Source organism: Rhincodon typus, chromosome 25 (genome assembly GCF_021869965.1).
Source record: "Rhincodon typus isolate 14 chromosome 25, sRhiTyp1.1, whole genome shotgun sequence".
Taxonomy (NCBI): domain Eukaryota; kingdom Metazoa; phylum Chordata; class Chondrichthyes; order Orectolobiformes; family Rhincodontidae; genus Rhincodon; species Rhincodon typus.
Genome location: NC_063356.1, coordinates 8829434 through 8846769, shown reverse-complemented (window position 1 = coordinate 8846769; position 17336 = coordinate 8829434). Strand labels below are relative to the sequence as shown.

The following is a 17336-nucleotide window of genomic DNA, read 5'->3' as shown; positions in this document are numbered from 1 at the left end:
AATAATTTCAGAACACAACAAATGTCAATCTATTCATGCATACAGAATCCTGAGCTCAACCTCACTCTTTAGGTTGGCACGATGTCTCAGTGGTTAGCACTGCTGCCTCACAGCATTAGGGAGCCTGGTTCAATTCCACCCTCAAGCAACTGTCTGTGTGGAGTTTGCACATTCTCCCTGTGCCTGCATGGGTTTCCTCCTGGGGTGCTCCAGTTTCTTCCCACAGTCCAAAGATGTGCAGTCTAGGTGGATTGGCCATGCTAAATTGCCCATTGTGATCAGGGATGTGTAGATTAGAGGGATGGGTCTGGGTGGATTTTCTGAGGGCCAGTGACAACTTGTTGGGCCGAAGGGGCTGTTTTCACACTGTAGGGATTCTATGATCTTTTACTCCCATTTATCAGACACAATAAATTCATTTTCCAACACTTTACTGATCCAAATTGGATCACTGATTATCTGGCCTTTCCTAAGTTTTCTGTTTGAGTGCAGGATTAGTTTTGTATGCCAATATTTCACATGATCACAAACTAAATAAACCATTACCACATAATTCTGTAACTTTAAAGTTATTCTTAGTTCATGTAGGTCATTATCCATTGTATATATTATCAAGATGGAGTGTACCCACTTTATTCACAAATTTATCAAAGCATTCCATTAAGTGGGATAACATTGGATATAGTTATTGGGAAAATTCTGATAAATGAAGTTACAGATTGTTCATGTGTTATTATGGTATATTCTAATGGTTTGGTTTGCACCTCGGAAATGTGTGTGCTTAAGCTGTGTTGGAGAACCTGAATACAGAACATAGGCTGACATTCAGATGCATTACTGAGGGAGCACTGTCTTTTAAATCTGATGTGAGACTGACGACCTATCAGGCTATACAGTTCAATGTTACAGATTCCCAGGACATTCTCCCTAAATTTTGACCAGCATTGAGTACTCAATTAAGGTCACCCAAAACAGATTAACTGATCGCACTTACAGTTCAAGAGATCTGATTGCATGTGGACTCATTTATCTATGAAAAAACAAAGGTCATCTCAACCTATGAATTACATTGTGATGCCCTGAGAATGGAAAAGTCCTACAATAATGTAGGTCTTTACCTGATCGTCACTTTTAGATTGAATAATCTCAGGTATACCAAAGCAAATTGTAACTAATTTGGTGGTAAAATTGACATGTACAATTTCACGGGTGGCTCAGTGGTTAACACTGCTGCCTCACAGCACCTGGGACCCGGGTTCGATTCCACCCTCAGGTGACTGTCTGTGTGAAGTTTCCACATTCTCCCTGTGTCTGCATGGGTTTCCTCCGGATGTTCCAGGTTCCTCCCACAGTCCAAAGATGTGCAGGTTAGGTGGATTGGCCATGCAAAATTGCCCATAGTGTCCAGGGGTGTGTAAACTAGGTGGGTTATAGGGGGATGGGTCTGGGTGGGATGCTCTGAGGGTCGGTGTGGACTTGTTGAGCCAAAGGGCCAGGAACACTGTAGGGATTCTATGAACTCTTCTATGAGCTATGAACCTTCATTTGTCCAGATGAAATTCCTCTGGCTGCTGTTCTACCAAGTGGCCTGTTAATTGTTAATAGCTCATGGCAGTGTGACACATTTTAATCCTGGTTTTCTGTTGGGTTGGGTTAGTGCATCAAGGAAGGAAGTTATAAACTCCTGCTGATGGTTTAACAAACAGCTTTCCAGGTCTCAAATTTAATGCTCGTGGCCTTGTTGAATCCCATCTGTTGATAATGAAATGCTATTTAAAAAAGGTACATCACAGGCTCATAACATTAACATATTGCTGCAGTCAGTTTTCTCTATTTGGCATGGCTCTTGTGCAATGAAAGTAACAATCATAAAACAATGGTTGAGAAATATCAGCCTCATATTTTGATAAGCATGTTGTATTTATTTTTCTCTCCAGTGGGTTTCATTCTGAAAAATCCCCATTCGAAAGGTCCCAAAGCATCTCCAAGAGACCAAGCGCTCAGACAATTTATCGTAAGTGTTAGATTTTTGTTACCTGTGTAAGTGAAGCAAGGAGAGTTTGGTTATAAACATGGCTATTTGTATAACACAGGTCTTTAGGAATTACATCTGGCATTATAAGCATTATTCTGTCTAGTTTTCTCAGGCGTTTCTCAATGTCATGTGATGTAGATGGAGTTAGTTAAATGTTGGTGTCTGTGAAGTTGGGGAGGTCAAACGGAGCATGCGAGCAAAACATCTGTTTGAAAAAGCTTGTAGCCACTTCAGCATTGTAACATTCTGACCTTTGTTATTGTTGATAATAACATAGGTGTGTGGATCCTCCTCTGCTGGTTAGCTACCTGATTGCATACTGCCATGCGCATTTGGGTGTGGCAGAGTTGAGGAACTTTACCCTCGTTCATGGGCTGCTGGATTGCAAAATCCCATCTATAACATATTGCTTGAACCACTTTGTGGCCTTTCGTTGTAGATTCCCCAGAGCCGGCACACCATTTTCACTTACAGTGGGGTCTTCCCTATCCCTCATTCAATTCTTTTGCCTAGGATTACCAGTGATGGCAAAGTAAGGGGTTTTCTTGATCATGAGGGTTACAGATTGTGGTGATGTATACATCTGCTGTTGATGATGTCCCACAGAATCTAGAACATGAGAAAGAGGAGTAGGCCTTTCAGCCCATCAAAACTAATCCATCATTCAACAAGATCATGGCTTATCTTCTATCTCAACTCCACCTGCTGCATTATCCCAATTTCCCTTAATTCTGCTTGTACCCAAAAATCCATTTAATTCAGACTTAAATATCCTCAACGACTGAGCATCTGCTGCTCAGTGATGCAGGAAATCTCATCACCCGCAACTGTTTGAGTCCAGAATTTGCTCCTCATCTCAGTTCTGATTGGATGATGCCTCACTCTGAGATTCTGATTTGTAATTCTAGATCTCAACCGATAGAAAGCATTTTCCAGCATCTACCCGATTAGAATTTTACGTGTCTTAGTTAAGTTTTAAACAGTATGAGAAATAGATGGCCATCCTATCAACAGTTTGTCAATTGGCATTCCTACTGTGTGGGCTTAGACATTATACGCCAGTAGGTGTGAAAACACAGTGTTCAGTCCCATTCGCAACTGCTCAGATAATGAGGTAGACTGTGTTTGCACGCAGCAAGATTTGGATAATATTTCCAGCTTAGGCTGATAAGTGCTAAATAGCACACACTACACAAATGCCAGGCAAAGACCAGTTCAAGTAAGAGAAAATCTAACCTTCTCCCCTTGATATTCAATGCCACAACAATCATTGTATTTTCTATCATCAACTTCTGGGGATTGCCATTAACCAGGAACTGAATGGGACTGGTCATATAAATGCTGTGGCCGCAAAACTAGGTCAGAAACCTGGAATTCTGTGGTGAGTTACTCGCCTCCTTACTCCCCAAAACTTTTCTGCCGTCTACAAGGCACCAGTCAGAAGTATGATGGAATAATCCCCACTTGCCTGGATGAGCAAAGCTCCAACAACACTCAACAGGCTCCACATTATCTGGGACAAAGCAACCCACTTGAGAAACACCTGCATCCACCACCTTCAATGTTCATAGAACAAAAAATCTGGAATTGAGAGCCCAAAGGCAGTGAAACCATTGCTGATTATCGGAAAAATCCATCTGGTTCACCAATGTCTTTTAGGGAAGCTAACAGCCCTCCTTAAATAAAACACAGAACTGTGGATTCTGGAGATCTGAAGCAAAAGCAGAAATTGCTGGTGAACCTCAAAAGGTTTGGCAGCACCTGTGGGAAGAAAGCAGAGTCGACGTTTCGAGTCCAATGACTGATGAAGATTTGTCAGACTCAAAGCCAGAATTGCTGAGTTTCGCTAGCAATTTCTATTTTTGTAACTGCCATCCTTATCTGGCCTGCTCTACATATGACTCTAGACCCGAAGCAATGTTGTTGATTCTGAACTGTTCTATGGGGAAGTTAGGGATGGACAATAAATGCTGGCCAGGCCAATGACATCCACATCCCATGAATGAGTTAAAAGAATGGTCACAGCCTGCCATTTGAGAGATGGGATTTGACGCAGTTCACTATCTGGTTACTTACCGTCATTCCCCATTCCTTGTTCCAAAGGATATCCGCTGGCAGATCTTGCTCAGGGAGGTAATTAACAAATGAGGCAATTTCACACAAAGGAACACCAGCATCGCAGAAGGAGAGGCCAAAGCTGATCTTGTGTACAGATAGTGTCCTTCATGTTAACACTTACTTGTGCAGCTATTGCAATCTTGACTCTAAATGCATCCTAATGATCTCTTTCTCTTACTATTCAACAGAACAAAGAAAGGCCTATGCACAGGCTGTTAGCTCCATGGAAAATGTCATTCAGTGCCGGGTCGAGGTCTGTGTCACTGATTTTTAAAAAAAATTTATAAGCTTTTTAGGGAGTTGCTAGGGTATTATAGGTCGGGCCCAATGCGCTATTATAGTTTGACAGAATCACTGTAATGTTAGATAAATAATCAACTGTAACTCAGATGGTAGCCACCTGATTTCTAGATCTGTCGGAAGGCTGTGGGTACATTGCCAAATGATGATGGTGGAAAACCTAATATTGTGTGACAGCATTGCAAAGACAGTACAATATGGTATCATTGATACACTTTAGAATGATGATTTTGACAGACTCACATCAATGGCAGTCTGTTGTCAACATATGACAGTTTGACGTTATTATAAAGTTGTAAATCTTGAGTACTCTGTGATGAAACTATGGCTTTAACAGGTATATTTTGACCTGGCTTTATTTTTGAAGAGAGTTTTAAGGCAGAGGTAGTGAGCAGTCTACGCAGAGCTATTAGTGTAAACAGTTTGTGAGGCCTACGTTTTTTTTAGGTAGGGATAATAGAAGCAGCCTGAATGGGTGTGGTCAAGCTCTCACAGAACCAGGATATTTTAATTTTTCAATAGCACTTCTTGCCAGGGTCTCAGTAGAGTTTGGAAGGTGCAATGCATCCCTCCCTGCTGCACACTCTCAGAGTTTTCTCTTGATGTTTTTCTTCTGGAGCTGTGAGAATTACATGTGAAGCAATCTATTGTATTGTCTTTGCCTTTGCCGTGGGTGTGTTTATGGGATGTTACTATATTGGAACAGTTACTGTTTAGCAGTAAAATAATCTATCATCCTGTAAAGTCTTTGAATTGAATTAAGTTGGTCCAATTTCCTCTTTCTTTTGTTGTATTTTAACTATAATGTAAAAACAAAGTGTGTTTTGCTTTAAATCTGGTAGATTGACCGATCAAATTGCATCAGAATGCAACACTTTACACTTACTTTTAAAATGAGAAAAGTTAAGGTCTAGACTATCTTCTGAATACATTGCTACAGTGGAATAGATGGCAGGGGTCCCATACCAGCTGAATACAACACTGGCCTGGGTCTTATTGTCCCAATCTCCCACTAGGGCTCTACACATTCAAATTCCTCTTTGGGAGAAACCTCTCATTGGATAAGAGCTTTCAAAAAGTTTGGGTATTGTTCGGTGGGCAGGGTGGGTGTCAAAAAGGAGGCGTTAATTGGAAAGGGGAAACGGAAGAGGCATATAACAGGCAGCCATCTCAATATCATCAATCAAAATATAAAATCCCAGTGAGTGAAAGGATCTCAGGGGGAATAAAAAGACAATCTTGAAGTGAGGGGACAAAAAGTGTACCTCAGCTCACTTGAACTCATTGCTATCTTTTAGCATTCCAGCATTCACTTGATGTTTACTGCAATTCTTCTCTGAATTCTGTGTGCAGCACCTGATTACCTGTGACCTCAACTCAAAGGAGATGGCGACGGTGGATCACTGCATCAACAAACTAAAGCTGCTTGATGCCAAGGGTAAAATCTGGGGACAAGACATGATCCTGCAGCTGAATGATACTATTTTCAAACTGGTTGACATTGAGACCAAGGTAAAGATTCCTGGAAGAAGTCAGCAATTGTCAGCACAGTCAGAGGAGCTGTGGGAGATGTTGATCATCCAACCCAAACTCTATTCCCACTTTCTTCCCAAGCCCCTTGATCCCTTTAGCCAGGAGAACTACATCTACCTCCTTCTTGAGAACGTTCAATGTTTTGTCCTCAACCGCTTTCTGTCACAGAGAATACCACAGGCTCACTACTCTCTGGGTGAAGAAATTTCTCCTCATCCCTAAATGGTTTACCCAATATCCTTAAACAATGACCTCTGTTTACCCCACTGGTCCCTGGTTCTGGAACCTCCCAGGCATCGGGAACATCCTTCCCGCATTTAGACTCTCTAGTCCTGTTAGAATTTCATAAGTTTCTATGAGGTCCATCATCCCCCCTACCTCACCTATTCTTCTAAACACCAATGAATATAGTCCTAACCAATCTGGTCTCTGTTCATTCATAAGTCCTGCTGACTGGCAAAGCTTTGTTGTACTGTCTCCCTAGCCAGAACATTCTTCCTCAGGTACAGAGACCAAATCTGCACACAGTACTCCGTGTGTGGTCTCGCCAAAGCACTGTGCAATTGTAGCGAGACATCCCTGCTGCAGGCAGGAATGTCAATTTGAAGTTATAATCCTATCAGCCATGATCATATTGAATGGTGGAGCAGGCTCGAGGGCTTCACTACCTTCTCCTGATCCTTGTTCATATGTTTATCTACTTGTAACTTGATTTGTTTGGTTACAGGCAGATGACAACTTGTGAGACCCTTGATCTAATTCAGATACTGTGTAAGCTATTGGAAGAATCAAGGCCAAAATGTATTGTTTTTGATGTCTGTAGCTAAGACGTGTGTGTCATTCACCTTTCTGCTACTTCAAAAGAAGCATTAACCCATGAGAAATGAATTGTTTTCTTGTATTCAAATATCAGGCAAGGGAGGTCTTTTGAATGTTCCCTGCTGATATCATGATTCCCTAAATGATCATATGCTGCAAGTCCTGGACCACATCCAGGTTTGGAAAGGCAAGTGACAAGTAATATTTCTATCAAACAAATTGCCAGGCAATGACCATCTCCAACAACAGAGAATCTAACCATGGCGCTATGACATCCAATTGTACTACCATTACTGAAGACCCCACTAACAACATCCTGGGGTTACTGTTTACAAGAAACTCAACTGGACTAGTCATATAATTACAATGGCAACAAGAGCAAGTCAGAGTAACTCACCTTCTACACCCCAAAGTCCAATATATACAAGATGCAAGTCAAAAGTGTGATAAAATACTTCCCACTTGCTTGGAATGAGTGTAGCTCCAACACTTGAGAACTTAACACCATCCAGGACAAAGCAGCCCAATTGACTGGCACCACATCCACAAACTTTCATCCTCTCTACTACGGACAATTAATAGCAGTATCTAAATCATCTACAAGATGCATTGCAGTAATTCACCAAGGCTCCTTCAATAGCACCTTCCAAATCCATAACCACAACCATCTAGAAGGACTAGGGCAGTGGATACATGGGAACTCCATCACCTGCAAGTTCCAAGGAGAATGTGTAAACTCCGCATAGACAGTGGCCTGAGGCTGGAATTGAATGCGGGTCCCTAGCGCTGTGAGGCAGCAGTGCTAACCACTGAGCCACCATGCTGTGTCAATCTGCCATGAATAGTCAATGACTCAGCATCCGCATCTCACTTCGGATTAAAAATTCTGAAGTTTTACAACCCTCTGGCAGACGTAATTTCTCTTTACCTCAGTCTTAAATGGCTGATTCATATTTTCAGAGTCACAGTCAGGAGGAAATGCTTAATTTCTTGATAAAAGGCTTTCTTTATAATCAATAAACCAACCAGTTATAGAAAGAAGCCATTCAATCCATTGTGCCTGTACTAGCTCCCTTCTAGAGCTATCCAATGAATTCCACTGCTCTGTCCGTCTCCAAAGATCTGTAGTTTCTTTCCCTGTAGATTTTTATCTAATTCTGTTTTGACTCTCTCTATTGCACTGTCTTCCATGGCACTCTCTGGTTGCAGATTCTAACTTACAATAACTTAGGCTGGTTAAAGAAAATGTTGCCTCATGTCACCTTTAAACCCTTTTCGTGGGTGACTGTGCTCAATGTTACTTCAAATTAAAATCTAAAAAGGGACAGGACTTTAAAGTAAATGCATTGAAAGATCCTGTCCTTCTGGTTTGTACTTGAGAGATGGATACTTGCAAATCCCTCTTTGGTTAATTATCTAGGATGATTTGGAACTCTTCCCCATTGAGAGTATTCGAGACAGTCAGGCGATATTGAACAGCTGTATCTACAACTCAGTGCTGGCCGTCACTATTAAAGACAGGAGCAAGAAGAACACCAGTGTGTTCCTGTTCCAGTGTGAGGAAATCTCTGTGAGTATGCATTAAAAGAAAGCTAAGGGAAATGGGACAGATACTTTGTAAAATGCTAAGTGTAAGGAGCTCTGATACTCTGAGTGCAGGTTGGTGACTAAGTGGTAATGTTACATTACCTCTCGAACCTTATAAAACAATAAGGATGTGAGTTTAGAGCCCTCCACACCAACAGGTGGCATTTGGATATTTAATTGTAAACTATTCTGGAATATAAAAGTTGTCTTCATAACGGTGACCATGACAAACTGCTGTTGTAAAAACCCACTAATGTTACTGAAGTGACTCCAGATTCACAGGCTTGACTGTTTCTGTGCTGTATGACTATGACTCTGAAATAACTGAGAGCTCATCAGTGCCAGGACAATTAGGGATGCTGGCCTTATCAGTCCTGCTGACACACCATGAAAGTAGAAACAAAAAAGGCACAGCTCACATATTTAAAAATATATACTTTTACTCTCTCTCCCCACAGCGGGCTTGGAAGAAGTACAAGATAATAGAAACAGATGGGTACCAATGCAGAACATTGGAAAACATGGCAATAATTCTCCTTATTCATGCTTTTCCCCTTTGGAGGACTGTGTAATTTTAGAAAGCTGATTAATAACCTGAAAGGCCACTTCTTTCCACAATCATTTCCAACAGACACATACACACACACACACACACACACACATATACACACATGCAAGCTAGCCCTGATCCTACTGCACATGCCCACAGACACACACACACAAACTCTCACACACGTGCACACCCACAGACACACACAAACTGTCACACACATACAACCCACAGACACACACATGCACACTCACACACAGACGCACACACACAAACTCTCACACGTGCACACCCACAGACACACACACTCACTCACAGACATATGCACACACACAGACACACACATGCATACACACACAGATACACACATATGCACACACAGACACACGCACACATGTGCACACACACACAGACATACACGGGTACACACATACTCGCACACATGCACACATCTACAGACTCATACAAGTGCAAACCTATAGATGGACGCACACTCACAGATTCACACACATGCCCACCGACACATACAGAAAACTTCAGCCAATAAAATAATGCATTTTAGTTGAGATATTCTTGTTTTCTAGTCATCTCGGACCCAGTGAATGAGAGAGATATGATTCACTTTATTATAAATAACCTTAAATCCAGCTTTACTGAGTATGCTTATCGCTGTACCTCTGTTTTTATTTGAACAGGCTGAACTAATACAGATCGATATTGATAACATGCTCAGAGGTCTCAAAGAGGAACAAGAAAACCAGCACAAGCTGAGGTTTGTAATTCATAAGAACATAAAGAGTAGAACGAGGAGGAGGTTCTGCATCCCCTTTGATCAGCTCTGGGTTGAATAATCTCATAAAATAACTCCACAGAGGCTGGTATCTTGTCATCACCAAGTCACCCGTTATTTGTGCACGGAGAGCCCTTGATACTGCTCTAGCTTCCTCAGAGCCAGCTCTCAGAGTGAACAGAACCTCTGACACAACAAGGTGTTGAGCCGGATGAACACAGCAGGCCAAGCAGCATCAGAGGAGCAGGAAGGCTGACGTTTCGGGCCTAGACCCTTCAACAGAAATGGCGGAGGGGAAGAGGATTCTGAAATAAATAGGGAGAGAGGGGGAGGCGGATAGAAGATGGATGGAGGAGAAGATAGGCGGAGAGGAGACAGACAGGTCAAAGAGGCGGGGATGGAGCCAGTAAAGATGGAGGTGGGGAGTTAGGGAGGGGATAGGTCAGTCCAGGGAGGACGGACAGGTCGAGGGGGCGGGATGAGGTTAGTAGGTAGGAGATGGGGGTGGGGCTTGAAGTGGGAGGAGGGGATAGGTGGGAGGAAGGACAGGTTAGGGAGCCGGGGACGAGCTGGGCTGGTTTTGGAATGCGGTAGGAGGAGGGGAGATTTTGAAGCTTGTGAAGTCCACATTGATACCATTGGGCTGCAGGATTCCCAAGCGGAATATGAGTTGCTGTTCCTGTAACCTTCAGGTGGCATCGTTGTGGCACTGCAGGAAGTCCAGGATGGACATGTCTTCTGAGGAATGGGAGGGGGAGTTGAAATGGTTCGTGACTGGGAGGTGCAGTTGTTTAGTGCTAACCGAGCGTAGGTGTTCTGCAAAGCGGTCCCCGAGTCTCCGCTTGGTTTCCCCGATGTAGAGGAAGCCACACCGGGTACAGCGGATGCAGTATACCACATTGGCAGATGTGCAGGTGAACATCTGCTTGATGTGGAAAGTCTTCTTGGGGCCTGGGATGGGGGTGAGGGGGGAGGTGTAGGGGCAGGTTTAGCATTTTCTGCGATTTCAGGGAAAAGTTAGATGAGTTCAAATCCCATTGTAGCATTTAAATTCAGTTAACTGGTCTGGAATTTTTAATCTAGCGATGGTGTCTGTGGTTGTCATCGTATGATTTTTAAAAGAAAAAAGAAAATGTCTGTTTTAGCAACTTGATCCTTAGTTTCACCGTGGGCCTTGTAAGGGAATTGGGGATTAGTCATAAATGCTGACTTTGCCAATAAATTCCACTTTCCATCATTGAATTTTAAAAAGCCTTTGATAGACTACTCCTTGCAGGTAAAAAGACCAAATCTCTGTACTCTAATCCAGATCTGACTTGGAATCTATATTACTGCTGCAAAAGTTCTTTAAACTTACACCTTCACAAAGTGATTTCATTGTTAATTTATAAATTGGATTTTAAATACATATTTTGATTTTATTCATTCATGGGACATGGTTATCACTGGAAAGGACAGCATTTATTGCCCATCTCTAGTTGAATTTGAGAAGGCTTTGGTAAGCTACCTTCCACAATACAACTTAGGCCATTTCAGAGGGTCAGTTATGAGTCGACCACATTGATGTAGGTTTGGAGTCTTTTGTAGGTCAGACCAGCTGAAGATGTCGGATTTCCATCCCCAGGTTATTAGTGAACCAGAAGAGTTTTAATGAGAATCCAGTAAATTCCTATATATTTCTAATCAATCTGTTCAGAGATGTTATGGCACACCTCTGGAGCAAATGGGACTTGAAACAAGACCCCCTGACCTAATGGCAGGGACACCACCATTGCTCCACAAGAGCCCATCCAACAGTTTCCTAATCACCATTGCGTAAATTGGCTTTTGTCCCCTTAATTGCAGATTCTACTTAATCAGTTGAATTTAAATTATTTGGAGTCATTTTGGGAATTAAGCTCATGATCCAGTTGATTTAGTGCAGGCCTTTGGATTACTAATCCTGCATCAATAGTACTATGCAACCATGCTGGTACATCAGGGCTTCCACATTGAAACCCTGAAGAAAGTGTACCAAACACAGGGGGAATCGGAAATAATAAGATGAATAATACCTATTGAAAACTGCTATATAGTCATAGAGTCATACAGAAGCAGATCTTTTGATCCAAATTGTCCATGTTGACCAATTTCCCAAACTAAACTAGTCCCACTTGCCTGTGTTTGACTCATATCCCTCTAAACCTGTCCTCTTCATTTACCTATCCAAATGTCTTTTAAATGTTGTAACTGTAACTGCTTTTACCACTTCCTTGGCAGTTCATTCCACATACAAACCAACCTCTTTGTGAAAAAAGTTGCCCCGATGTCCCTTTGAAACCTTTCTGCTCTCATCTTAAAAATATGACCCCACCCTAAGGAAAGCACCTTTGCTATTCACTTTATCCATGTTCCCCATGATTTTGTAAACCTCTACAAGGTGACTCCTCGACCTCCTATGCTTCAGTGAAAAAGTCCCAGCATATCCAGCCTCTCCTTATAACTCAAACCTTCCAGTCCTGGCAACATCCAGATAAATCTGGAACTTATAGTCTAAGGATGACCATGAAATCATTGCTGATTGTCAGAAAAACCCATCTGGTTCACTAATGCCCTTTAGGGAAGGAAACTGCCATTCCTACCTGGTCTGGCCTACATGTAACTCCAGACCTACAACAATGTGTTTGACTCTTAACTGCTCTTTGAGTAATTAGGGATGGGCAAATAAATGCTGCCTAGCCAGCGATGCCCTCCTCCCATCAATGAATAAAATAAAAATTTCTGAGCCCTCTTCAATTTAATAATATCCTTCCTATAACATGGCAACAAGAACTGTACACAGTACTCCAAAAGTGGCCTCACTACTTACACCAAAGGTTGTTCTGATCTAGAATGCAGTGTTTGAAAGAGTGGTGACAGAAAATTTAATAAAAACCCTTTTGAGGAAATAGAATAAAAGGGGAAAAATAAGACCATAAAACCATAAGACAAAGGAGCAGAAATTAGGCCATTCAGCCCACTGAGTCTGCTCTGCCATTCAATCATGGCTGATAAGTTTCTCAACCTCATTCTCCCGATTTTTCGCTGTAACCCTGATCCCCTTGACAATCAAGAACTTATCTATCTCCGCCTTAAATATACTCAATGACCTGGCCTCCACAGCCTTCTGTGGCAGTGAATTCCATAGATTCACCATTCTCTGGCTGAAGATGTTTCTCCTAATTTCCGATCTAAAAAGTCTTCCCTTTATTCTAAGGCCGTGCCCTCGGGTCCTAGTCTCTCCTACCAATAGAAACATCTTCCCAACATCTGTCCAGGCCATTCAGTATTCTGTAAGTTTCAATTAGATCCCCCATCATCCTTCAACGCTCCACTGAGTATAGACCCAGAGTCCTCAAATGTTCCTCGTATGTTAAGCTTTTCATTCCTGGGACCATTCTGGTGAATCTGCTCTGAACCTGCTCCAGGGCCAGTATATCCTTCCCGAGATATGGAGCCCAAAACTGCGCACAATACTCCAAATGTGGCCTGACCAGAGCCTCATAAAGCCTCAGAAGTATACCTCTGCTTTTATATTCAAGTCCTCTCAAAATAAATGCCAACATTCCTGACTACTGACTCAACCTGCAAGTTTACCTTGAGAGAATCCTGGACTAGAACTCCCAAGTCTCTTTGCACTTCAGGCTTCTGAATTTTCTTCCCATTTAGAAAATAGTCCATGCTTTTATTCTTCTTACCAAAGTGCATGACCTCACAATTTCCCACATTGTACTCCATCTGCCACTTCTTTGCCCACTCTCATAACCAGTCCAAATCCTTCTGCAGCCTCCCCACATCGTCAATACTACCTGTCCCCCTACCTATCTTTGTATCATCTACAAACTTAGCCAGAATACTTTCAGTTCCTTCATCCAGATCATTAATGTATAAAGTGAAAAGTTGTGGTCCCAACACTAACCCTTGTGGAACACCATGTGTTACAGGCTGCCATCCTGAGAAAGACCCTTTTAACCCCACTCTCTGCTTTATGCCAGACAGCCAATCTTCTATCCACGCTAGCACCTTGCCTCTAACACCATGGGCGCTTATCTTACTCAGCAGCCTCCTGTGCGGCACCTTGTCAAAGGGCTTCTTGAAATCCAGGCAGATAACATCCATTGGCTCTCCTTGGTCTACCCTGCTCATTACTTCCTCAAAGAATTCTAATAGATTTGTCAGGCATGACCTCCCCTTGATGAAACCAAGCTGACTTTGTCCTATTTTACCATGCACTTCCAAGTATTCAGAGATCTCATCTCTCACAATGGACTCCAAAATCTTACCCACAACCGAGGTTAGGCTAATCAGCCTGTAATTTTCTGTCTTTTGCCTTACTCCCTTTTTAAACAGGGCTATCATGTTAGCAATTTTCCTGTCCTCTGGGACCCTCCCTGCCTCTAGCAATTCCTGAAAGATCACCACTAACACCTTCACTATCTCTTCAGCTATCTACTTAAGAACTCTGGGTTGTAGTCCATCTGGTCTAGGTGATTTATTCACCTTCAGGCCAATCAGTTTTTTTAGTACCTTTTCCTTGGTGATGGCCACCATACTCAGCTCTGCCCCTGACTCTGTTGAGTTTTTGAGATATTACTTGTGTCTTCCACTGTGAAGACTGACGCAAAGTTCAGTTCCTCAGCCATTTCCTTGTTGCTCACTATTATCTCTCCAGTGTCATTTTCCAGCGGCCAAGTATCCACTTTTGCCTCTCTTTTGCCCTTTATATATCTAAAGGAACTCTTGCAGTCCTCCTTTATATTACTTGCTAGCTTCTCCTCATATTTAATCTTCTTTCTCATTTCTTTTTTTTTGTTGCCATCTGTTGGTCTTTGTAAGCTTCCCAATCCTCTGGTTTCCCACTGCCCTTCGTCACATTATATGCTTTCTCTTTTGCTTTAATGCTATCCCTGACTTCCTTAGTCAGACATGGTTGCCTCATTATCCCAGTTACCATGCTTTTTTTCCCTAGGGATGAATTTTTGCTGTGTCTCCTGAACTACTCCTACAAACTCCTGCCATTGCTGTTCCACTGTCTTTCCTGCTAGGCTCCTCTCCCAGTCAATTCTGCCCAGCTGCTCCCTCATGCCTCTGTAGTTGTCTTAATTCAGCTGTTAATACCATTACCTCTGATTCTATCTTCTCCCTCTCAAATTGCAGAGTAAATTCTATCATCTTATGATCACTGCCTCCTAAAGCTTCCTTCACCTTAAGCTCCCTTATCAAGTCTGCCTCACTGCACAACACTAAATCCAGTATTGTCTGTCCCCTTGTGGCCTCCACCACAAGCTGCTCCAAAAAGCCATTTCATAGACATTCCACAAATTCATTTTCTTGCAATCCACTACCAACCTGATTTTCCCAGTCCACCTGCATATTGAAATCCCCCATGATCACCGTAACTTTGTCTTTCTTACACACCTTTTCTATCTCCTGGTGTATCTTGCACCCCAGCTCCTGACTACTGTTTGGAGCCCTGTGCATAATTCCAACTATGGTTGTTTTTACCTTTGCGGTTCTCAGCTCTACCCACACAGATTCTACACCATCTGACCCTACCTCGTTTCTTCCTATTGATTTAATTTCATTTCTTACTAATAAGGCAACCCCACCCTCTCTGCCCACCTGCCTGTCTTTTCAATAGGATATATATCCTTGGATATTCAACTCCCAATCCTGATCCCTTGCAGCCATGTCTCTGTCATACCCACCATGTCATATCTGCCAATTTTGATCTACACCATAAACTCATTTGCCTTCTTTCTTATATTGCGTGCATTCAGGTAAAACGCCTTCAGTCCTGTATTAACCCTCCCTCTTCTCATTGTCTCTCGTTTATCCAGTGTGCTTGAAATTTGATTCCTAACACTTTCCAAATACTCTGTCCTATTTGGGTCTGTGCTGGAGACTTTAATAACCTCTCCTGAGTTCTTCTTTCCTGTCATTTTAGTCATGTATTTCCACACAATTGAATCCACCCCTACAGATGTTAACCTGTTACCTTGTTCCCCACTGGGGGAAGGTTTAGCCTTCCCTTCCCTCCACTTTCTAGCTTAAAGTCCTGTTGACCAGCCTATTTACCCTTTTCGCTAGAACATTGGTCCCAGCTCAGTTCAGGTGGAGACCGTCCCAGCGGTAGAGATCCCTCCTGTTTCAATACTGATGCCAGTGCCCCATGAAAAGGAACCCCTCTTTCCCACACCACTCCTTTAGCCATGTGTTTCCTTCCCTTATTCTCGTGTCCCTATGCCAATTTGTATGTGGCTCGGGCAGTAATCAGGAGCTTACAACCCTTGAGGACTTGTTCTTTAATTTCGTTCCTAGCTCCTGATAACCCCTGAACAGATCCTCTTTCCTAATCTTGCCTATGTTGTTTGTTCCAACGTGGACCACAACAACTGGATCCTCCCCGTCCCTCTCCAATATCCTTTCAAGCTGGTCAGAGATATCCCTTACCCTGGCACTGGGCAGTCAACACACCATGTGGGACTCTCGATCCTGCTTACAAAGGATACTATCTATTCCCCTGATAATAGAACCCTCTACAACTACCACTTGGCTTTTTGCTCCCAGTGGTCAGTGGTCCCCCTGTGCAGCGGTCAGTTGGCTCATCCTCCCTGCAGCCCTTTTCCTCATCCACACAGGGCCATGGAGAAAGAGCAAAGGAAGGAGAGTAATTCAACAGCTCTTTGGCACAAATTGGCCAAATGACCATCTTCTGTGCTATTCCATTCTGAGGATACATAACTAATGACAACTGGACGGTATGAAGAGTTTCAGAAGAAAATGCTTTGGTTGTGTCCCACTTTACTGAGTTGAACAGTAGTCATCTATCGTTTTTAACAGAGTTGTCAGGTCTAATGGCAATCAGATTATGGCCGGAACAGGTTCTGAGTAAGGTTACACTATTGCTATTACTCCTGTTTTCTATGTACCTATGTATCGACATTGCCAGATTCTCCTCAGACTTTGTTATTAGCAGCATTGATCACATTTAGTCATTGCCCTGCTGTTAAACACTAGACCGTCTCTCTCTCTCTGGAACGCATTCAGATACAATCTGGAGAGCATGCTTTCCCCTCATTCTCGGCCAAGCTATGGGAAACCTGCAATGCCTGCAATGCACCCTCCTCCGGAGAGTTGGATCCCACCTGACTACGATAAGCCTGCACACACTGAAGTGTCAGACCACGGAAGCTGGATGAGGCAGCACTCCAATACATCGTCTGAATTCGGTACGGCTGCTATTCACTCAAACCTTGTTTTGTTTGTTTTGCCTTGGCCTGAGATCCATAATCTGAAATCTGCCCTTGTTTCATCGCAAATTCTTCCACTAGATTCAAAATTCAGCATTGATGATACAGAGAAGACAGCATTGCCAGTTTCGATGGTACACAGAAATATGGTGAGCAAATACATACCAAAAGATAATTTGCTCGTTGTTTTTAACAAGATAAAACCGAAAGAACTGCGGGTGCTGTAAATTAGGAACAAAAACAAAGGTGCTGGAAAAGCTCAGCAGGTCTGGCAGCATCTGTGAAGGTAAAAACAGAGTTAACGTTTCAGGTCCAGTGACCCTTCCTCAGAAC

The 17336-nt window shown here is 42.7% G+C and overlaps 1 protein-coding gene across 2 annotated transcripts in view; it reads left to right on the top strand.

Moving 5' to 3' along the window:
• eps8l3b (EPS8-like 3b) overlaps window positions 1–17336 on the top strand; it is a 73838-nt gene that overhangs the window by 25916 nt on the left and 30586 nt on the right. For both annotated transcript variants that reach the window (XM_048611796.1, XM_048611795.1), the window contains 7 exons: window positions 1938–2014; window positions 4342–4406; window positions 5807–5965; window positions 8226–8375; window positions 9638–9714; window positions 16801–16982; window positions 17085–17152. In XM_048611796.1, coding sequence (XP_048467753.1) covers window positions 1938–2014; window positions 4342–4406; window positions 5807–5965; window positions 8226–8375; window positions 9638–9714; window positions 16801–16982; window positions 17085–17152 — 778 coding nt within the window. The remainder of the gene's footprint in view (window positions 1–1937; window positions 2015–4341; window positions 4407–5806; window positions 5966–8225; window positions 8376–9637; window positions 9715–16800; window positions 16983–17084; window positions 17153–17336) is intronic.